The 24,298-nt window shown below is 35.6% G+C and overlaps 1 protein-coding gene across 3 annotated transcripts; it reads right to left on the bottom strand.

The window, feature by feature from the left end:
* LOC110384019 (fatty-acid amide hydrolase 2-B) lies at positions 1-24,298 on the bottom strand. 3 transcript variants are annotated; one of them, XM_064037319.1, is made up of 9 exons: positions 10,117-10,491; positions 7,290-7,472; positions 6,117-6,336; positions 4,534-4,751; positions 3,600-3,729; positions 1,777-1,916; positions 1,363-1,503; positions 910-1,179; positions 1-724 (listed from the first exon to the last, which is right to left on the bottom strand). In XM_064037319.1, the coding sequence occupies exons 1-9, from the start codon at positions 10,351-10,353 to the stop codon at positions 422-424; spliced, it is 1,842 nt and encodes a 613-aa protein (XP_063893389.1). In that variant the 5' UTR covers positions 10,354-10,491; the 3' UTR covers positions 1-421. The 3 variants fall into 3 exon arrangements, with proteins under 3 accessions (XP_063893389.1, XP_063893391.1, XP_063893390.1); XM_064037321.1 differs by lacking the exon at positions 10,117-10,491 and adding an exon at positions 24,164-24,298 and having other exon boundaries at positions 202-724; XM_064037320.1 differs by lacking the exon at positions 10,117-10,491 and adding an exon at positions 20,463-20,616 and having other exon boundaries at positions 203-724.

The raw sequence follows: 24,298 nt of genomic DNA, 5'->3' as shown, positions 1-24,298 counted from the left end.
TCCAAGAAAGAGCAGCGAATATGTATCGAAAAGTCTATGTAAGCAAGAAAAAACTGCTTTTTCTTATCAATAACTAATTAGGTACAAGTTTCATACGTGTTTCGATCTTCTTGTCCCTTGTCCCTCAATATCCTGACAAATAAATCAAAAAGGCTACAGTTGGTTGAAACACTCAGACCATAATTATGTAGACCGGCTAGCTACGGATGTTTTCAGTAATTCGTGGATATCATATTTGTTCCCAAATCTCACAGTCTCTCTACAGTTTTTACCCTGTAAATACATGTGCTACCAGATCACTGTCAATAATTAATTGCCAGTAATACCTTAAAGATTGGCTCCAAAAAGCACTATTTCGAGCATATTTGCCTGTGCCTTCAAGGGAAAGTTTAATCCAAATTATTATTTTACAACCATTATCTTAAGCAGTCTTGATATTGTTGGCAAGTTCTTTGTTTGGGGGTATCCATCCACCGAATGCTTTCTCAAATTCCTTGGCGACAGCTATCGTTAGGTGATCGTTGCATTTATTGGCAGCTATCTGGATGCCAACTGGCAGTCCTTTTCTTGTGAGCCCTATGGGGCACTGTGTGACAGGTAGCCCAAGAGCGTTGAACATGGTGAGGTAGCCACAGTTCAGGAATTTGTAGTAGATTCTGTAGTGCAGATGAGCTGGCGTCGGGAACGTGGGGTGTAGTAGTACTACGTCATCTGTTAGCACTTTCTGTAATAAAATAGACAAAGAAAATTATGGTTTTAATTGAGTTCGGTTACACACAGCTATTTTACAGTTGCTTATGGGACCTACGTCTTTTTTAATCGAATTTATTCATGGTCATGTGACAGGTAATTTTTAAGTCAAATTAAATATTTCCTGTTTTTATCGCGCAAAATATACGTCAGACTTACATCAAACTCAGCCTTGATTTCATCAAAAATGGAGAGCAGCTTCTTGTAATAACTCTTTGGTAGTGCATCGAAGAATTTTGTCAGAGGCCCGTAACATACACAGATGAAGTTATGGTTAGACATGCCAATCATTGTTTTCAGGACTTCAGGCCATACGGACACCCATTGGTCGCGTTTTTCTGGGTCCGTGTAAATGTTGCGGACATGTTTTATGTTCAACAAAATCCTGATGCTCGTTTCCCACATGTGTTCGATGTTTTTGATTTTTAGCTGAAATACAACAAATAGGAGAATATTACAATAGGTTCTGTGGAATAGTAAAGAGTTGTTCAAGATAAATAAAAAAAACCATCTCGGGGACTTCAACAGATTTCCTTAAAACCATTAGGTATTTATTACGATTAATATAATATTATGTGCAGTAAACTAATTAAATTGATCATAAATATTTACCGGCTTAACTTCGATGTTATAAGTATTTTTGATGTGATCTTTGGCTTTCTGCATTGCTTGTCTGACTTCAGGACCGATAGAGTCTGTTACGTTGCTGCCGTCACCATCCATGTAATAGAACTTCAGTTTTGAAATGTCGACCTGAAACGTAAACACAGAAACATTTAGTTTCAAAGAAATAGAAACATATTGGATTGTGGATGTAGACTGTCGGAATTAATTTACTTGCTCGAGTAATCGCCTACCATACCTACACACTGTCTTTGAAATATTTAGCAAATTCTAATTTTTTTTAAATTAAATTAACCAATCTCTATCATCATCGTTCTTCTGCACTTATCCTCATTTATTACTATCGATCGATCAACCAATATTTTATTATGTATCTTTTATTTTCATTATTTCCAAACTTACCGGCTTGTCCAAGGGTACATCGGGGCCTCCTGGTTGCTTCAGAACTTTCAAGAGTAACGTGAGGTCCTCAGCATACCTCGCAATTGGTCCAAGTGTAAAGTATTCCTCGAAATCAGGATCTAAGCAGTCAGGAACGTGACCTGAAAGAATGTTATAAATACTTTTGAACGTACCTACTGCTACATCATCTATCTTGAACATTGCATCAAGTTTTCGAAACGAACAGTAAAATTACGATCTTGTGAAATTCAAATAACAGTTGAAGTTGTAAAGCTATCATTATCAGCCTTATTTTATTGGCTCACTGCAGGACTGCGGCCTCTTTTCATGCAGAGAAAGAATGAGGGTTAATTAAACCTCCCCTCTCCAAAGCGAATTGCCGTTATCAGGCTTTGTCAATCAAAATCCAGGTTTTAATAATTGTTTGCTTCACCGTTACCTACTCGAGTCATTGGTGTCTAAAACAAACTTAGTAAGTACATTTGACTTGCGCGACATGAACCTGAGAGGCCGGGGCTCTGCTTCTAGGCCACTACAACTTATAGCTTTAGTTTTCATTAAGTAATCTTTACCTACCTTTACTATCTGGGAGCGGATCATACATAAGCGCCTTTGCTCTATTGCAAATGTATCAAAAAATCAGTTTGGCTTCACATCATCCAGATCAACCACTGATGCTATTCAGGCAGTTAGAATTCTGATGGAAAAACACAGGATCAACAAGTCAGATCTTCATCTTGCCTTCATCGACCTTGAAAAGGCCTTTGACAGAGTGCCTCGCAAACTCGTGTGGCAGGCCCTAAGAGCGCAAAATGTTCCGGAAAGATACACATCAATAATCAAAGATATGTACAGTGACATCAGTACACGAGTCAAAACACCAGCAGGACTAAGTAACGCGTTCGAGGTCAAAGTGGGGGTCCATCAGGGATCCGCTTTGAGCCCTTTTTTGTTTAATCTGGTAATGGACTATCTGACCAACCATATTCCATCGCCTTTACCGTGGACTATACTATATGCTGACGATATAGTGCTGGCGGCCAACACTGCAAAAGACCTGCAAGAAACGTTAAATACGTGGACACACTCTTTAGAGAAGTACGGACTCCGAGTGAGCAAAAGTAAGACGGAGTACATGAAATGCCCCTTTAGCGGAAATGCAACTCCTGAAACTATATGTATTGGATCAACACCTATCCCCACAGTAAACAAGTTTAAATATTTAGGATCTATGATCACGCCGGATGCCAACGTAGAGACCGATGTTGCACACCGTGTAAATGTAGCGTGGCAGAAATGGCGGTCACTAACAGGAGTTATGTGTGATACTCGTATGCCCATAAGAACAAAGGGTAAAGTGTACAAAACAGCCGTCAGGCCCGCCTTACTGTACGGTTCCGAATGCTGGACAGTCAAGAAAACTCATGAACAGACAGCACATGTAAATGAAATGAAGATGCTGCGCTGGGCAGGTGGGGTGACCAGAATGGATAGAGTTCGGAACGAATACATAAGGGGGAGCTTTAAAGTTGCATCGATCACGGACAAAATGACGGAAAATCGCCTTAGATGGTATGGCCATATTATGAGACGAGATGAAGACCATATAGTGAAAATCGCACTAAACTTGCCAGAACAAAAGAGAGGTAGAGGCCGCCCGCCATTGACCTGGTGGTCAAACATCGAAAGAGACCTTAAGAAAGCCCAATTGCCAAAAATGACAACCCAGGATAGACCAACCTGGCGCCGTAGTGTGAGGAGACCCGACCCCAGATAACGGGAACAGGGACGGAAGAAGAAGAAGAAGAAGAAGTAATCTTTACCTTCAACCGAGAGGAGTCTAGGTGTTGGTTTGTGTCCAAATATTCCAGTGAACATGGGAGGCAGGCGAAGAGATCCGGCAATGTCTGATCCTACTCCGATGACGGAACCGGCTGCGGAGATCAATGCTGACTGTAAAAGTAGAAAAACAAAGATTAGATGTGCAATGTTACTGTAAAATTGTTTAAGTAGATAAGTACCAAAGTTACTTCCGTGGAAAAGGAATACCAAGTCTATTTATATTAAGGTCATCGGATTAAACTGCAATTACAAACAGCTTAATATTGTCGTTTCTTAAACGAATCTATAGGTGCCAACATGAGTTTTTTTTTCTTGAACGCACTAATGTCCAGAAGTAGGTATTGGTCCGATTTGAAAACATCTTTCATAGCCAATTTATTGGCAAAGGCTATATAGGCTCCTTTCCTTACGGATGCGGAAGCTAGTAAATTATACTAGTACAAGTAGAGTCACAGCTACCTCAAAGCATTATCGTCATTATGAAAGTGAAGAATAATGTTTATGTAACTTGAGGTAATGTGACATACTTTTGTGACACTTTTTGGTGTTACAATAGATCTACTTAGAACGTCACTTAAGTGGCACTTATGAAACGTTACCGAAATGAAATTGCGCGATTAAGTTACGCAAAACTTGCATTGCAGTAAAAGGTAAATTCGATGGTAGTGCATTACTGACTGTATCCCAATTTAAATTGAAGAATAGAGAACTTTAGCACTACTAAACGTACGTACCCCTACGTACCCCCTTATGTGTTCCTCCTATGTATTCCGCCTATAAATATAATTCCTCATATACTTCCTTATCTAATCTCTACATGTTCACAAATAAAATGAATGTGGGTTTTCAACATCTATGTACCCTAATAACATATCCACGCCATTGTTATGCCAAACGAGGTTTTCCAAAACTTACTTCTCCTCCCGAAGATCCACCAGTCGTCCTCTTCTGGTCATAAGGGTTCATAGTTATTCCAATAACGTTGTTATAAGTTTCCCAATTCATACAAAGCTGTGGGGTGTTCGTCACGGCTATTGGAATGGCTCCAGCAGCCCTGGCTAGCCTTATGACGGCTGCGTCGCTCTTAGCTGGATTCCTGTATGGGTACACGGTACCACAGTCGTTGCTCATACCTGAAATAAGTAATGGTTTTTTATTTAGGAATTGTGATTGAGACTGGTGGGATCGTTTGAAGGATTGGGCTGTCATATCTCCCGAGCCTTTTTCCCAACTATGTTGGGGTCGGCTACCAGTATAATCGAATACAGCTGAGTACCAGTCTTTTACAAGGAGCGACTGCCTATCTGACCTTATTGGATGGGATGTATGGAGACGAAATGGGGAGCTTCGCCATGCAGTTGGGTAGACTTAAAAAAAAGGAATATTTCTTTAAAAGTTTTGTTGATATTTCGGCGGGAATTTATATTTTAGTCTTCGATAATTAGGTACTTTGTTTATATTTTCCTATCCTTGATTCCCTAGTCAATATTAAATTACTTTATATGGTCATTGTAAACGTCATTTGTCATACCTACTCATGTTTTGGTCATTGCACTCATGAGTTGTCAACAGGTTAATTAAATTGCCCTAATATATTACATACCTATTATATCTTTTATAATCTCTGATTATAAAATAAGTTACAGTTAAAATATATTCAACTGTTTATACATAATTAAAATTCAAGCAATTATGCAGTGATTAATTAATTTGCATTGAATGTGACAGAGCATTTCAAAGAATGTATCGAGTTCATTTCAGATATTCTTCCTTATTAAAAGTTACATGAATATTAAATAACTGTTTTTTATTTCCTACTTTCAAGGTTCTGAAGGCTTATGAAAATTAACATTTAAAGACATGTTTTATATAGTTCGAGAATTTTATATAGAGAGAAAGGCGTCAAATATTTTTTCTTCGAAGATGAAGAAGTAAGTAGGTAGGTATCTACTATGTACCTAGTGTGTGCCCATTTCTAGTTCTAATGCAATGGAAATCCTCCCGAATGAATAAAATAGCCGGCAAATGTGCATAGGCGATGGTTAGCTATACCTATTGATTACGATGTAACGGGAATGCAGGTTTTCTTTGCAACTGCAATCTAAATACTTAACCGGCTTATGCATTAGTTTATACACCTACTAGTAGGTACCTACGCTATATATGTACATTTTATTTAGGTATCTTCTTTTGTTTATAATACTCTAAACTAAATTAACAAGGAATAACATTACGCTTATGAAAAGTCTAATCATGTAGGAGTTTCATATAGTGAAAACATCGCATTAATATTATTGCGCGAATTAATGGATGGATGAGCGGAATTGTGGACACCAAGTTATTCTCTCACGTTAAAACTACAGATGAAGCGTGTAATTAAACCTTATCTTATAAGTTCTCGTACATAATAGCACAGAAACTCAATGTATCCAGAAATAGTATTTTTAAGACTCGAGTGAAACTGCGATTAGCAGCTTATACCTCGTAATACCTCTTACCTTCAACAGCAATGCTTTCCTTAACAGTCATAGGTACGCCCAACAGCGGGTATTCTTTCTCCAGGTCTTCAGGCGTCCTATCAGTGGATGCTATCATCTTGTCGATGCCCCTAGCTTCTCGCATTGCGGCATCGTATCTCGGCTCCACGATAGCATTCAAGTATGGGTTTGCTTCCTTGCATCTCTCTATGTATGCTTCTACAACTTGTTCTGATGTGATCTGGAAGATAATTTGATTTTTTTTTAGGTTTGTTTTCCTTGAAGTCATGATCAGTACCGACGGTTACAATTAGTGTGATTGATGATTGATGATTGTGCAATTTTTCTAATGAATGTTTATAAGTTCATATTTCTACGGTAGTGGGGCGTGTCATTTCAGCTTAGACGAGCTCTTCCGTATTTAGTCAAACTTCCACGTGTAGAGTAAAGATACTGGTCATTAGGAATCAATTACATAGGTCATCATTCCAATATCAGACTTGAAAGACTAGTCGAGTAAGTATATAGGATACTGTTTAATATACTACTCATCATTCAAGTATCTCATAACATGGGACTGGAATGCGGACGCCAATGCAACCTGCTTGCAAGTCGATGGCCAATGGCCTTACAACTATGGATGTCGGATGGTCACGGCTACTGTAAAATAACCTTTTCACTACAAGGCCAAAACCTTTCTTCTTGACACGCTTTTAACTTAATCGTTGGAAGAAATGAGACTTTAATTGTGACATTTAGTTTCCTTATATTTTATTGTAGTAGGAAGGTTTTGCCGAATGTCATACAATATTTATTTATAGCGAGTGCCACTCAAAGTTGTCATTAAGGGCTAAAAATAAACAGCCAACTAACACGTTAAATGAGTTTAGCCGGTTTAAAAACAGAACTTGATATTACATAATATCTGCAAGTTTATTCACACACAGTTCCGACATCCGAGGTTCCAAAGATAAGGGATTTTTGTATAGGGACTTCAATAAAAGGAGGTTCTCAGTTTGAGTCGCACGTACCTAATTTTGTTAACCTATCGCTGCGCGATTATCTCGCGTTTGGCTGAAGAGATTTGGATGCAGTTTTCAGCACAGTATTTGGCAGACTTAGGAGAAGGTTCAAGGTATTTTTTTAAATCGGTTTTATATTTTTCTAAAAGTTTTTTTAGGTTCATATTCTTACCTGTCTAGTCCTAATCATCGCAGCTAACGATGTAGCGGACTTGAAGAGTATAGGGTTGATGGGCGGCGGACATTTCTTGTTCCTCCGTATGTTCAGCAGGTAGGTCAGAGGCACCACTATGATGGCCAGCAGTGACACCATGAACCGGAGGAATCTTCGCATGAACGCGTTCATCATGATTGTCTGGAAATAAATCATAGAAAAATAAATAAGTATATTTATTGTAATCATGGTAAGACCATTCTAAGGAAATTGTTAAGAGAGTTAATGCCCGATTAGGTAATCGAATATCAGTCAGTCAATTGTATCTAAGTAGCATTTGTATCTCACTCTTAGTGTCGTTTTAGTGTGTAACAATAGTCATTTATGCAACTACTTAAACCTAACCACTGTACGTATACCTAAATTATTTATTTAGTTTGGTAATTTGTTCGTCCGCCAAGGCTATACAAGAGACAAGACATAAATTACTTACATTTAAACATAAGTTTCTCAACATTATCATATTTTTTATCAAAATATTGCCAGCTGTTGTTCTAATCAGAACATACAGTGTAGGTACATAATTATATCGTAATTACGTTTGCTTGACAATGACCTAATTTTTATCCGCTCAATTCTTTCTCAACACAAAAAAGTGGCGTACTTACGTTAAATTTTAATTATACCTACTGCCTTTAAATCTTTGCAAATTTTGAACAATGACGTCAAGACAAGAATTAGAACATAATGTTATCTAAAATAATTATTAACAATGTTTTTATCAGTAATTTATTGATATCTTAAAGACCTACGATCAGCTGTTTATTGACCCCTGATTATTATCGATTTGACCTTAGGACTTGACCTATCTCGGAAGGATGACAGCTGTTCACATGAATTTATTGTAGTTACAATTGAGTTTACCAAAGTAAGTATGGTGCGTGAATGCGCTCTGAAAAAATCATTTAATTTGGTTACTTATTCAGTTCAACTTACTAACAACAAATTGCAACAAATTTAAAACTTAATAATAACATAATCCCCGCAGTTATAATTTTTTCAAAACCTCAATTACTTTTCGTATTTACTCGATATATCTAAGGTACATATTGTTCCTACGATGTGTCTGTCGCGCGTGGTGAAAGTTCAAGCTGCGCGGGAGTTCACACGCAGACGTGTGTTGATGCCACGATACAAGGTGAAGGTCGGCACATGTCATTTCACTTTTCTCGGAAAGAGAGAATCATTTATTTTGAACCTAAGGTGTTTGAAGTGATTAGAGACAGCTACTCAGCGTATTTGTATTAGGTAGGATTTAACGTGAAGATTGGCAGCAGTTGTGGCATTTAAGTACATTTATTGAAGATTTTTTCACATGTAATAGAGATGTGAAATTAAAATGACAAAATTATTCGTCGTGATCGATGTAAGTCTTTGTGAGAAGAAACTGTCATCCAGACGTCCGAAGATGTCAATTAATGGATCATAATCGTATATTTATTTCGTCGTCGTATATTAGTCGGCTCAATTCGTCAATCAAAAGTGTGAAGTTGAGGAAAGTTAAACTACGAAGATGTAAGGAATGAGCAAAATAAAATGTGAGGATTTCTTCATATTGTCAAAGCAACAAATTGTGACAAAAAACATCCGTTTTCACTTTTTTGTAACTGTGACAAGCTTCTTATTGCTTCACAACAGAATTGCGGTGGATTACCTCTTACATGTAATTTTTTACGAGTTTTGCATAATACTGTTGTTACTGTCTAACTTAACAAATGTTTATCACCAGAAATATTTACAAGGTATTTTCAGGTAAGTACCAATGCAACTTTTCTAAGTTTGTATGTACTTTCTAAGTAAATCTTAGACACCAATGACTGTGGATAGCACGTTAAACTGTAGGTTCCGGCTGTCATTGAAAATCCTTGGCAGTCGTTACGGGTAGTCAGAAGCTAGTAAGTCTGACACCAGTCTAACCAAGGGGTATCGGGTTGCCAGGATAACTGGGTTGAGGAGGTCAGATAGGCAGTCGCTTCTTGTAAAGCACTGGTACTCAGCTGAATCCGGTTAGATTGGAAGCCGACCCCAACATGATTGGGAAAAAGGCTCGGAGGATGGATGGATCACCAGAAATATTTACAAATATTTTATCTTATTAGAAAGAAGGTTACAAATTGGCATTGCTACTTATTTGTTTTCGGTGCTTCGATGTTTTGACAAAGAGGGATTGGTAATTTTGCATATTTTTTTACAGGTTTTATAAGTATCCAATTTGTTGATAAGTATCTTCAAGTACATATTTACGGAATACGTTGGTTATGAATTTTAACAATATGATTCGACCAGCAAGACACTACCGGCTTCAGATCATGTTTACAAACAAACCGGTAAATTGATCACAATTCCTGAAAGCAGCAATGCGAAATAACTGATTACCTTCACACTAGTACAGACTAAGTATATCATATATTTTAAATGAAATATTAAAATTAAAGAAAATATCTTAAACATTGAACTTATCAAAAGATTTCTGATTGAAATCACATTTTACTAGCTCATTTTTATAATTGCATAACTCTATCAATATGCTCTTACTTTCGTAGAACCAAGCAGTAAATAAATAACTTAAACAGCCAGTTACAATATTTGCAATATACATTTAGGTAGGTAGGTATATCAACTGATATAATATATCAGCTGTTTCATAACGTCATTCACTTGTTTATATTTAGCATATTGCTTGATTTAAAAAGTCATAACATATTGCGTGTAGAAAATGCGTTCGCATGCGTCAAACTAGTCTTACTAAACTAGATCACGTAGCTTAAGAAAATTAGTTACCTACCTGTATAGCAGAAATCCTTATGAAATAACTCACTACATCGGAAACTACACTTGTTACACTAGCTAGTGGTTTAGCCAAATATGGAGGGTACACTAAATTATAACTGTTTAGAAAAACTTCCGCGAAAACGAATGCATGATACACGCACGCGGTGAGCAAAATCAACACGAGACGGGTGAAAAAATTCACAGTCGCATTGAAACACGATATGTATAGAGCAATAATTGACCCTATCATTTTATAATGTTACTCTACGTGCATACGATAACATACTGAGTTACGCTAACGTTAGATGATAGGGTATTATCAAATAAAAGATACTACACGCGTTGGAACGTTTGTTAGACTGCCCGAGTACCGCGCGCTTGGCTGCGCAAAGTTCAACTGGTGTTTGATATCGGCTATCGAAAAAATACGTAACTACTTTCTCTTAGAGGAAAGTACGTGAGCATTTTGCTGTTAATTAACATTTAGTTATGTTTAAGTAATGATGGTAAATAGAAAATATTATCTTTAATTTCAAGTTCAATAATATACCTAGTGACTAGAAAACGATTAGAAATGGATTAATTCGAATGAAACACAAGTTACGTTGAACACTGAATCATACCCATATAATTTTTGGTTACATAAGTAAAGGAAGTCAAAGTTTCCACAAATATTTTCTTTCCCAATGGAATATTTACATTTCTTGCACTCAGATATCATCTCATTAGACGTAATTATTTTAACATTATTAATAAAGTCTTTGTGCAATATAAATACGTGATGATAAAACGAGTGCATTTGATAACGCAACTTAGTAAACAGTTAAGTAGGTGGAATTATCTTTTCTCGATCAGTGTCGGTCCGTTTCGTAACATTTCATAAAACGATTGTTAAAGATTGAATACGGTTAACAGCCTGTTGCATCAAAATGCATGTTGTTCTTACGATATTGTTTTATGATGTTAAGTACCTACCTGTTGTTAGAAGAAACTGAACTCTCGCCAGTTTCTGATCTATGTGATAGAAAAGTACGAATTTTCTCCTTCCGCAATTCGCAAACGTTCAATATTTTCCTAAACCAACATAATATTCTTCAGAAACAACCATTTGATAGAACTGAAGAGTCCAGAAGTACCTACCTTATGTGATGTCTTCTTGCTGATGAACCTGAGTATTTAAAACCTCGCAGGCTGATATGAAAAGCAGAGGATATGTAGGTATGTTATATCTGTCCGGCCTTTTTCCACACTATCATGGCCTTCCGAACGTTAAAGTTCCATCCGAAACACGGAGGAACTCGTCATGGCAAGATCCATGAACCGACCCCGATTTTGTGGGGAAGATGGTGAGTGTGAAAGTGGATATGTTATGAAAGAATGTTACTTGTAAGATGATGGAAAATAGAAGAGTATGGAAGGAGAAAACAAGCGCCGACCGCAAATAAAATTGGGATAAGGTTAGGAGGAAAACGATTAATGAGGCCTTTTTTTCTGCAACCTATCTTATAGTGTGCAGTAGGTATCTACATACACCATGATACACATACATAGTTGAGCACATAGACAGTAGTGGTACCTAATAGGTATGCGTGCATGCATACTAAATACAAGTTATGAAGTGACGGCCGTCACCGGATGAGTAGCCTCAAGGTTTGGGTTTCCTTAATTAGAAGGTAGTTTACTGCATTGTCGGTATCCCAATGTATACTTATCAAGTATGATTGGAACTTAGACTGTCGTTCTAATTGTTGGTCGATGTATTACTGAAGATAATAGTTTCTAAGTCCGGAACAGATAAGACGGATTAAGATTTACGTATTTTCTTTAGTACTTTTTGTTGCCATGCATAGGGTGATTGACCTCTCAGATTTTCTATTCTGTGTTATTATTTACCAGCTATTTATTATTTTCTATTGTAAAATATTTCTGATGAAATTAAAGCTGTTTTCTCGCGGTATTATCCGAATACTGGGGGAATTTTTACTGTACCAGGAAAAAATAGCCTATGCTATTCGGAGATAGTGTAGCTTTCCAACAGTGAAAGAGTTTTTCAAGTCGGTTTCGTAGATCCGAGTGCAAACAAACAAACAAACAAAAAATGTTTCCTACATTTACTTTACATATACTTTATGATATTCTATGGCGAATTGTAAAAAAAATAACCTAATCCATTCAGTGGTTTAGCCACAGGAGTCATTTTTCGTTTTTATAATTTACAACATCATGTGTAAAGCAGAGATAAAGTTAGGAGTATCGTATGTTTTGATCAGTTGCCGTATGTCAGTTTTCAAGGGAGAATTTCAGTTGTTTGTAATGACTGACTTTTATATGGCGTTCTAATTTTTGCACATTTTTATTCCATTTACATTGTTTGAAAAAATCATTTTTTTTATTTTTACGTATTTTTCTTTCATCTTTGTGTTAATCGACATATATTAACCAGTATATTAACGCATTTCATTTAATGTGATTATGAACGACACACCCGATATATTAGTATAGATAAAATTATATAGGTAAGTACCTATGTTCTTCATAGATTATGAAGAGATTGCATTCATTCATGATGTAGACGAAAAAAGATAAAAAAAAATACCGTAGTGTTGCGGTTTTGTGTACCGCAATAATTACTCTCGTAAAGGCCGGAGCGCACTGCATACCAAATGGAAAATGAGACGGTGCGTGCTAAGGTTATACCTACGTAAGTAGTGCGATTAGTGTGACTGATGTATCAAGGTAGTGTGTACTAGCCTTAATAGTCGTGGTTGGATACGCTCATTACCAAAATTCCATAGATTTATCAACTTTTTAAGATTTAGGTATCGATAGTGCCTGTCATATTTTGTGACAACAAGAAAAAACAATACATATGAGGCCATTAACAATAACTTAAAGTACCTATGTATATATGTACATACATTTTCATAGATTTAAACTTGGCATAACTTTATTCCTTGTTTATTAATAAGGAGGGATGTATTATGTAATGCATAAGCGATATTTTTATGACATCAGGATCTTTGCACAATATAAAAAAAATATATAATTCGAACAAAGAACGTGAAATCAACGCGTGTGTTGTGTGTTGCTTATCATAATATAAACATTACGTATTCAAGCGATATTCATATTACGTTCTGATTCATATTGATTTATCTCTATCAGCTGTTCTTTTATGTTATTCATCATTTTCCAATATTACACTACCACGGAAGAAGAAAAGATGCGCGGAGATACCATACCAAAAACGTACGGTGGGTGTGACTAAAACGATAAGTTACGAGTGAACTAACGAGGCGTTCAGGCTCTTTGAGACATCTGCCCAACATATTGGTTACAAAAAATGGGCGGATTCCAAAAGAAGGCCATTGGCCCATTGTGTCACCGATTTAAAAATCTTTAGGTTAGTTTTTTGTTGTTGTTTCTTAATTGTTGGACATAATAAAGAGTATATCTATCTATTTATCTATCTACCTATCTATGCAGTAACGTTCCTCGTCCCCCGAACACCCGCATTTTTGTGACGCTACTTTCTTAGGATATTTTTTGTTATGACATCTCCGCTCGTCATTTTGCTCTCTTACTACTTAGGTACACGTACATAATAAGTAGTAGGTACAAAGTGTGTAATTGTTTCGTCTTACATTTTAGTTGCACGTGTCAAGCATGATTGTGCATCTGTGTGCCTCAGATTTTCCGGCTTGCTGTATGCATTTTCAAGAGTATGCGTTAATTTATCATTTTAACTGCTAGTTACCTGCACGCAAACTTTAAGACATAAGTTCACTGACAACATACCTACTCCCTACTGTTTTTTTGAAACAACTGCTTACTTTGAAATTTGATCGAGGAAATTCATAGCAGAGTTGTTAGAAAAATGACGTTTATGTTATCGATTCAATTGGGCCTAAACATTTCTTACATGTTAAAATTTGAGATTCGTTCCGTGAAAAAAAATGGAAAAGGACGTTGTGTGTGACATACAAAACATCATTATAAACTAGAGAATAAAAAGAAGAGTCGGAATCTCTAATGATGTACTTACATACATAGATGATTGAAAGTAATCACGGTAAGCACCTACCTAACTAAAGTTAGTGGAAATAGTGGCAACGATGCTTTCACTAACTCTATTGGAAATTATAAAAAAATATGGAACATAAAACGGCCAAGTGCGAGTCTAGTCCAGAAAGACTCAGGTCTGTTCTATTCAATCATTTCGTTTTCGCTACTTATTTATTTTAATGAAATTATTTTCTCTACTTAGCTCGATACATATTCTAAAGTATTCTAAAACAAATATAGGTAACTTGTAAAAGTCCTTGTTTTACCTACGCGAAGGATACATCATCATCCTCCGAGCCTTTTCCCAAACTATGTTGGGGTCGGCTTTGGAAGATAAAGGAAAACGCGAAGGATACATATGAAACTAAAATGTACTTACTTAAGTACAGAATACTTATTTATTGGCATTTACAGTTAAACGCAGTGGCATTGAGAGTTAACGCAATATTTACTAATGCTTCAATACTGTGTTCAAAGTCGAAGGCACTTACATGTCTAATATATTATACTTAATAGAAGAGTATCTTGTTGGAATAAGTCTGTTATATTTTAGAGACAAGGACATTGCTCATATCCACACAAAAAAAAACAGATTTGAAGGGACAATGAAATTGTGACAGAAATAAATGCAATTATGATGGACTAAATCCAAAAAGAAGACCAATCAATATTATGAAAATCAAAACAAACAATCGTTTAAAAATAATCAAATCATAGGTACAATAATAAAAAAACTGTTGAATTAACAACTCTATTAAATATGGAACGATTGAAAAACAAAACAAAAACATATTATGTCAGTGTCTTATTGTCTATGCTCAGTTATTATCTCATTGAGGTGTGAATATAATGAGGGTTTTCTAAAATGGCGTCCACGAGGTGGCAGCACCGAGTCGTCAGGTCCAGGTAACTGTCAAAGTGCTTATCTTTACTATGAATAGTGAACGATTTTAGTGTTTTTTTTATTTTATAATTAAAGCACTGCATTATTGTTTTACTATTGCGGTTGAGTAAATAAAAAAAGCTAAATCATATTGTGTTAACAAATTTTTCAACAAGCTTTTCCTTAGTACCAGTGACTTTTGCACCCTCTCTCTTAGCTCAATTTTTAGTTCGGAAACCTTATTCTGACCGTAGTCCATAATAAAATCAATAACACTTCCAATGTAACAGAATTTCAATAAACAATAAGTTCGGCACCTACAATTCCATACTATTTGACAGCTGTTTGGACCAGACGCATACGTGGCGCCACCCGGTGGCAGAAAAAATTTCAAAAACCCTCATTGGAGGTGAAGGCATTATATTACTTGAGAAAGAAAACCTTTCGGAAAATCCATAGAAGTGCGTATGCTTCAAGAGGTTGCAGCATAGGCATTAGTGCAAGGCCGTTTAGTTCAGTATTGCTCTCTAATATTATAAAGGCTGTATTTTGTTTGTTGGTTTGTCCTATTGTTATTCAGTCATGTTCAATCTACATAGAGGTCGTTGACCACAAAGTTAATTACCATAGCTAATATTTAATTGCAAAAAATGACAGTTAACTTAGGAAAGAATATAAGCAAAGCCACATAAGTAAAGGTGAATAAACTGAGCTATTAAAAACTCCTTGGAGCATAAAGTTCTAAATAACATGCCCACACATTTGGTAGGAGATAAATCGCAAGTAAAATTACGCAGCACGGTATAGGGTCTGTGAAGCAATCGGATTGCTAAGCAAGTTGGTCAAGCTAAAGTAAGGCTAGGCTCCTTGCGAAACGGCCAGTGTTTTCTCAATTACATACCGGACGGTAGATCAACAGTGGCATTGTTTGTTTATGACGTTTTTGCGTCATTTCGTTCGAAAGGAGATGGCCAAAAAAACACCCAGAATCGACAGGAACTTCATATGTATGATTGGATTCAGTATAATTTGTGGATTTTAAAAAGTATTTCAAATCATCTAAAAACCATGGGGTTCTCTTTTTATAACGTTTTTTCGATCAAGATTTTAGTTCACAAAAAAGTTTACTTTTACTATTTGATGTTCGTTAGAAGTTGAATGCACACTCGTGATTGGACCGTTTTGCATTGCTAAGTCATTTGTTATATTTGACAATGTCACATGGCGCGATTTTCAAAGACAATTTCTCCAAAAACATTTCATAGCCAGTTGTGAAGGTTGCATGTAACTTCGAAACCTCTCCAAGTAGGTAAGGTCGGTGCTTAATCGTATCTGGAGTGATTAAATACAAAACCTTTTAATCTCCAGGCAAACTCTGTAACTATGGGGATATTACCATTGCCTTGTATAATGTTTGTGTACCTTGTTTTTTATGTGCCTTGATGTCAATAATCTTATAAATCAACATAAATTCAACAGAACTTATTTTTGTGAAAATATGATATAGCTCCTATACCCCATGGATTTCAGGCTGGATTTTTTGGCACCATCAAAGGTCAATAACAATGAACCCATTGGTACCCATTTCGTTGCTGTCGATTCTGGGTTTTTTTTCTATGAAAATTTGGCCATCTCCTTTGATGAGGTTCGGATGTGTCAAGCAAGAAGGTTCTAGTTCCTATTTTGAAATTTGATTTGAGTTTTGGAATATGAGACGTTCTCTTTATAGTCAATATGCGTACCAAGGACTCGTGAATTTGAAAGAAAGTTTTTGGTTCTTGAGAGAGGAAGCATTGTTGTCCAGTTTAAGGACGTTTAACTGGTTGCCAACAAAAATATTTTTGGTCATTATGAGGTAAAGTGTTACCTATAAACCTATACCTAAAAACTATGTTAAAGTAATTATTATCATGTACAAGTCCTAAACATAAAAATATAAAAGTAGACGTTAACGCATTAAATTCAGTAATAAACGTTTGCTTAATTACATACCTACCTATTTTGATAAAAAATATGAACCATAAAGATTTTCGCAATTGTTAGTAGGTAACTATTTGACTTTACTGCGTAACAAATAGGTACTTAGTTTTGTGTAAATTAAAGACAAAATAGAACTATATTTTGTCTTATAAAAACTATTTTGAAATTCAAATAAATCCAAATTCCAAATTCATAAAAACTGGATTGGGCCTACAGTTTTCTAGTTGGCCTTCAACTAGGCTAGGAAATTAAGATTTTGGAATAACATCTATAGGTAATTTAAAAGAATATTTATTTATTTAGGGAATAATTAATTTATTCAGAGGAAGTCAAAAGACAAGTTGTATTTATTAGCATACTTACCTGTAATTTATTAATATATGTGTGTATTCATTCAATTCAGCTTAGTAAAAAAATAATTAAACCGTATTCAAAATTTTAGAAAAAAATGCGAATTTCGATTTTAGATACCTATAATAAATCAATGAAATGATCATAAATATTTTTTGTATGCGTTAAATCATGACTGTGCTAAGTGCGTCTGTGTGTTGACAAACCTGTATCAAGCTCGAAATACTTATTCTAGTATTTTTTTACAAATATAAGGCATCATTGATGATATACGTTGGCATTGAAAAATTCAAAAGTTAATGACTTTGGTAGTTGACTAAACAGACTGAGTTCCAAAGCAGGAATTTTGAAACTATCGTTAAATATTTGCAAAAAACGCGACTTCTCAACTAGGTGTTAGTTGGCACCGTACCATTCTTCGGTATTCTACTGAATATTTGCATAATAAGTAATTCTTAGATTGCTGTTTTATGTTGGTAAACGTCTATTATAGCAGCCATGATATTTACAAAGTAACATGCAAGGTAGAGTATCCGCACACTGCAGATTAAATAGATTAAACTTTTCTTAGTCGGTCTGGTCCCGGCTAAATACTTGGTCATTGTAATGTGTGTAGGTACCTACTGTCATACATCTTCATACTGGTTTATGAGCCCAAAGAAACTATCAGCCGACTTTAAGTTTGTAGTGTGCGGGTACTCTAAGTATTCTCGCATTGTTGTATATTTCGCCATAAGGCCGTAAGTACCACATACTCCGCCGTCATTCAGAGGCCATAGGAGGTATTAATAGTTACATTTAAATATTGCCTTTATTTTATTTAAATGACTACCGTTGCAGTTTTCGCAATGACTTCCTAAAATACTTATATTTATAATCAATCCCTACATACATTCGGCTTTAATACCAGAACTACCGATTCGATTTAAATGAGTTTTGGTACATCGATAGTCTAGCTAGATACTTAGACCGATAGCCTGAGAAAGGATTTGTATTTTATCCGGGTGCGAACGTGGTTCCCTTTGGGACGCGGGTAAAACAGCTAGTAAGAAGAAAACTTTGATCTTATAGAGTATAAATAGTAAAAGTTTTCATCACATTTAGACCTTTTTATCGGGAATGAAGAAGACTTCATTCCATCTCATCCATGACATTCCTCTTCTTACCAAGGCGCTTGCACATCTCTTCCTATCTCAACATCAATTTCATTCATCTATGCAGTCATCTGTGTTTATTTTCTATTTAATATCAGTCATTAGTCTCACAGACTTGCCCCAGTTTTACAGCAATTCAGTATTAACGGATCGGCGAACGCGTGAAGTAATCAACGGAAGGAACCGAACAATGAATCGGTGCACCGGCTTGACTTTCTAAACTGTGGCTTGCTGTGCGTAACACTTCCCCAGTCACTCTGCACTGATGGCTCAAGGACGTGTCATTGGACTATTTACACATCTACACTAATGCCCATTTTCAGCAACAAATACTTAAACTTCGGTATCCTTTAAGAGCATTTAGGGAACACGGAATTTCGTTTTCACCAAAGTTTAAGTGTCTCTTATAATCATTAAGTATTGGGGAAAACCTTATTCTAAGTGACACTTAGTTAGGGAAACGTTAAGAGGTTGTGCGTGAAAACTGGCATAAGGCTTTAGGTATCCAGTTTTGAGCTAAATGTTAGTTAGAGTATCAAACACAGATGACTCCAGAAGGCACAGGGTGGGATTTATTTAGCAAAACTCTGACATTAGGAACACCTCACGCTGCACCCACAGTGTAAGTCATTTGATGATTTCAAAACAAAAAAGGGAGGGTTAAGCTCTATTTATTTCTGGCATTGTTCAATAAATGTTACTTAGAAATTATTGATTATAAAAACGTGATACAGCGTAATGGCAAACTTTTCTGTTCAATAGTATAACTTGGTGAAAGTTTTCCGCGAAAATCGTAAGAATCAGTTGAGTAGGTACTTGCTGTTTTACAAAAGATATCACTATACCTACTAGCTGAAGACATGAAAAAAAGATAATATAAAACACGTGTTTCGCTATGTGATTTCTGAACACCCAAGATTTTTGAACACCCAAAGTCAAGTACCACGTTATATTCGAAAATAGAATAGTGTTACCAAATAAACAAGAATAATTTACCAACAAAAACAAAATAAACTAAAGTTACTGCAAGAACGCCGACGCGGGCGCATTCAGTACGAATTTGCGAAATATTGGCTAGCGTTAGCCAGTAGTAATATTGTATGAGGTTGCATACTGCATCCGATCCCATTAAAATGTTTATACTTTGGCGGGTCTAATATTTTATCCGCAAAGAAGTTTTAAAAGAAGTAAAATTTAGCATAAAATTTAGCACATAAATAAGCGTAGGATATAAAAAAAAATGTCATTGTTAAGATTATTGCTTTTCAGTAGATAAGTATCTAACTGTGGAATTTGAAGCAAATAGAAAGCCACATTATTGTGTATTTTATTTATTATGTTTTATTCTGGTATGGGAAGTATTTCCTTCGGGATGAGAAACAACTAGAATGTTTATAGGCATTGGAACATGTGCATATAATATGCGGTCTCGATCAAAAAAGGCATCTATGATCATTATAAATATTATTGTACCGGCAATTAAGAACCCGTCATAGTAATAAGCTATTAACATGGTCGTTAACTGGTAAACGTGATTTAGATGGAATGTTACCTTACAAAATATTAGTTCCTACTAATGCATTTGTGATTACTTCATATCACCAGTAACTCCAATAAATTAATTATTAATTGTGCGTGCGAAAAGTGAAACTCAAACGCAACGTTTACTATCGTACGTAGAGAATATTTATTAATTTAAAGATTCATAAATAAGGTAGGTATATATGTAATTATTATAATGTTGAATAGTTTCATTTGAACTCTTAGGTCAATCGAAAATGACTGTAAAGTTAACTTAAACATTTCTAAGTTAAACGATCTAAGTAAGTGAAAACACCGCATGAGTTTTAATCTAACGTTCTAAATAAAAATCGCTTAAGCCGAATATTTAGCACAAATATTACTCAAATTCACACCAATACTTACATATAAAAAAAGATCACGTTTTTATACAAGTTGTAATAAACAAAAGAATAGAATGCACAGAGAAGTTTCGGCTTATCGAATCGTATTCGCGTGCGCACCTCAGAGGCGCGCGCAACCGACTCTCAGCAATCGCTGCCGGCGCGAGCGCAGAAAGTTGGTAAGTAGACCTGTCGCTATTGTCCCTAGCATTTACCTGCATCGGATAAAAAATTGCTGCTTCCGATGTATTAACCGTTAATGTGATAAATGTGACCGGCCTTGTGCATCGAAAATGTCTGAACTGTCAATGATGCGGATGACAGTTGAAGCTGAGATTTCGAGAAATGTTTAATGTATGTTTAATGTTAATTTTTATTAACATGCCATTGTAAGAGAAGGTTTATTAAATGTGAAGATGTTTTGTTGTTCAGTAGTCACAGTGAAGGATAGTTTATACTAGAAAATGTTCTAAAATCAGACTAAGGCCTACTGTATCTACTATTATTAGGTATTTTTGTAGAGATAAGGTAATAATAAAATTAGAGGGAAGTTACCGAGATTGCCTATTTGGCAGTTAGACATAGTAATATTGATATTGACGTGGATTAAAATATTAGGTGCCTTTTATTATAGTATATTATTTTTGAAAATAAACAGATGCTGGGATTATTCCCAACTAGGTACTTATTTGTAGACCTTAAAGTAATGGAAAACCTACAGAATAGTAATGAGCTGTGAATATAATTATTGCCTTTCACGGCTAGGGTTCACCTTTCGTGAAGTTCCGAGTTCCGTGCTTGTCAATTTTAATGGTGAGGTCACTTGTCTTATTTTTTGGTAGGCCCTCTGCCCTTTTGTCATTTGACTCCAAAAGAATTTCTTTTAATATTTATTGTGATTCATTTTTTAATTCATTGATCTTGATGATTGAGCTGGGTTGCATGATCCAAATTCGCTTTAACGGCTGAATTAAATACACATATTTGGATAGTAGTCTAACTAAAACTATGAAGCAGTATTTAAATTCTAATACATTAATAAATAATGTAGTTATATGTAGAAGTTTCGGGATCAGATCATCTGTAATATCCACTTGATCAGAGGTCACTCACTACCGCTTAAAAACATTAAAAATAATTACATTCTCATAAATAATACCTACTTAGTATAATAATAAAAATTATGATTGCACATAATAACAGCTATTATAGCAATTTTGCTAAGATTGTGATTGAGGAAACATACAAAATCTAGAACTTGGAGGACTGGCGTGATATTTGTACCATCTCAGGCTGCCGATCAGTGGATAATATATTTAAACATATTTTCTAATACTTAATTACAATTGTATTCATAAATATTAAAATAGATAGGTATATGACACCTTAATAGCAGGCAACTTATGAGGTATATGTTCCAGCACACAAATGTTGACTGAACTAGTACGAACTATGTTGGGGTCAGCTTCCAGTCTAACCGGATTCAGCTGAGTATCAGTGTTTTACAAGGAGCGACTGCCTATCTGACCTCTGCAACCCAGTTACCCGAGATGCCCCTTGGTTAATCCGTGCAGAAGTCCCTCAGATTAGCGCGTTCAAACCAACCAACAAACTCTTCAGAATAAAGAATAATATTTGTATAGTTGCACGTGTTTTGTCGTTGGACCTGTTCTCAGAAATACTTCAGAAAGCTCCCTGGATTACCTTTGATTTACAATATTTTCCTTATTTCTTGAATTAGATTTGCGTATACGTGGAAATAATTTTATTTTGAAGATGACTTTCGTGCCATTGTTATGTTCGAATCTAGCCTGCTTGGGGTGCTCAGTACTACGAAAGATCCATTTTTAATTCGTTCAAAACTGATTATGACTCATTAAATGAGATATTCGCCACTACGCGTTGGCACAACTAGGTAATTTATGAAAGACTGGCTGTTTTCACGCGGTTTTTTTGCGGAGGCAACTTCCCGTACTCGAATAAAATGCCACTCGGGAAAAGCGTATTTTCCAAACAGTGAAAACATTTATGTAATCGGTTCAGTAGTTTCGGGGCCTTTAGTAGGATATAAACAAAAAAAGTAGGTATCATTTTTATTAAGATATTGTTATTAAGTATAATTACGAAGACTATAGCATTTTTTCAAAACTCATTTAAGCATTCAATTTGACACGAAATTGAAAGTTTTCTTCTCGTAAACACTTGGTAACACTTGGTAGGTTACCTAGCTCTTTCTAATAGCAAATTGTGTATAATGTTCTAGGCTCTAAAATGAGGCCAAGTATGAAAGCTTCATACCACTTTCCTCTCAAGACTAGGCTAAGATCTTGTCATTGGCACTGGCGACGATTTTAGTACTTACCTACTTATTTACTCAATGTATTTATAACTAGACGTTTTCCCGCGGTTTCACCCGCGTCGTAAGCAGGTATGTTTCATTTTCCAGGATGCTACTTACATAATTTTTAGGTGCATAGCTACCATTCATAGGTACCTACACTACCTACCTACTGAGTTTTCCTTAAATACCTAGGTAATATTTTGCTAAACAAAAGTTCATTAACACGGAAAACAGTTATAAGGTGAAATGTGTTAATAATTTCTTATCACGTGTAAAAACATCGTACCTATTTCGGAAAAAACATGTAGGTATAAATAAAATACGCTTATAATTTTCCTTATATTATTTGTCATAGAGCCATCTACCAGCACTCATGAATAACTTTGAAAAGGACTTTCCGTGCTCGTTGAAGAAATGTTCAGTAGATGGCGGTTACCTCAAATTCCTTTTCGCTTTATTAAGTAGAACACTTATGTACTCATTATAAAAAAATATAAATATAATATTTTAATTCTTGTAGTATTTAATTAAATTCAAGTAATGAACAGCAGGAGATAAAGTGCAATCAACAAAATTTTTAATTCCTTGTTTGAATTTCTCGCTACTCGATAACAGATGTCGCTGTCAGTCTCACAAACAAACCAAAAGCTTTGCAGAAAGTTAACTACATTTCACCTTAGTACTCAAACCACTGTTTGTTTGTGTATATTATATCAAAATACGTAGCGCGCAAACAGACTGGCGAACTATTAGACAGTACCTTTTACTTGAGTGAATTTGAGGTTATGTTTTTAGAGAGAGCAGGTATTTTTGGTACTATCAAAGTGACCTATCAGATGAAAAAAAGAGAGGAAAGGGAATAGAATAAAATCAGTTAATGACAAAAAGCGAGTTTCGCGTACGCGGTAGCTCCTCGCGACATGTTACCATAAATCAGAGGGGTTGCCACCCTTCCCCCTCCCCCCGGCACGGCAAGGATGATCTTTTCCCTAGATCCTACATTTTTATAACGACCAACCAACATCCGTGTGTTTTTTCGACGCAATATTGTAGCGCTTAGGTGTTTGCAGTATGCGTTTTAATTTTTGTTTGCACAGTTTTGAGGAGCTTTTTTACACGACTGCCAAGTACTTGATGTTTTTCTTGAAAAGAGTTTCAAATAGACGATTACAACTGCGAAAGTTTTTGATTGTTTTGATGACTTTTTCTGCCATATTCAACTAAATAAATCAAATTAAACATTAATAATTTTATAGTAGGTAGGTACACAAACGAGTTACGGGGTAAACAGTTATGCCCAATAGGAGAATAGGCAGAACTAGATATACGACTATAATAGATGAAACAGTTAGGAATATTGAAATGGAACTAAAAAAAAATACCTGACGAGCGTTGAATGACTTGTCGCGTCGCTCGTGCCTCCGTACTTCGATAGCAGACAAAGGCGCCACTGGCAGGTGAATTTTGCCGACTCCTCTCAAATCCTGGTAGCGCAAAAACCTGTATTAATTGAATGG

The sequence above is a fragment of the Helicoverpa armigera genome, chromosome 12, assembly GCF_030705265.1.
Source record: "Helicoverpa armigera isolate CAAS_96S chromosome 12, ASM3070526v1, whole genome shotgun sequence".
NCBI lineage: Eukaryota > Metazoa > Arthropoda > Insecta > Lepidoptera > Noctuidae > Helicoverpa > Helicoverpa armigera.
This window is presented reverse-complemented; position numbering and strand designations above follow the sequence as displayed.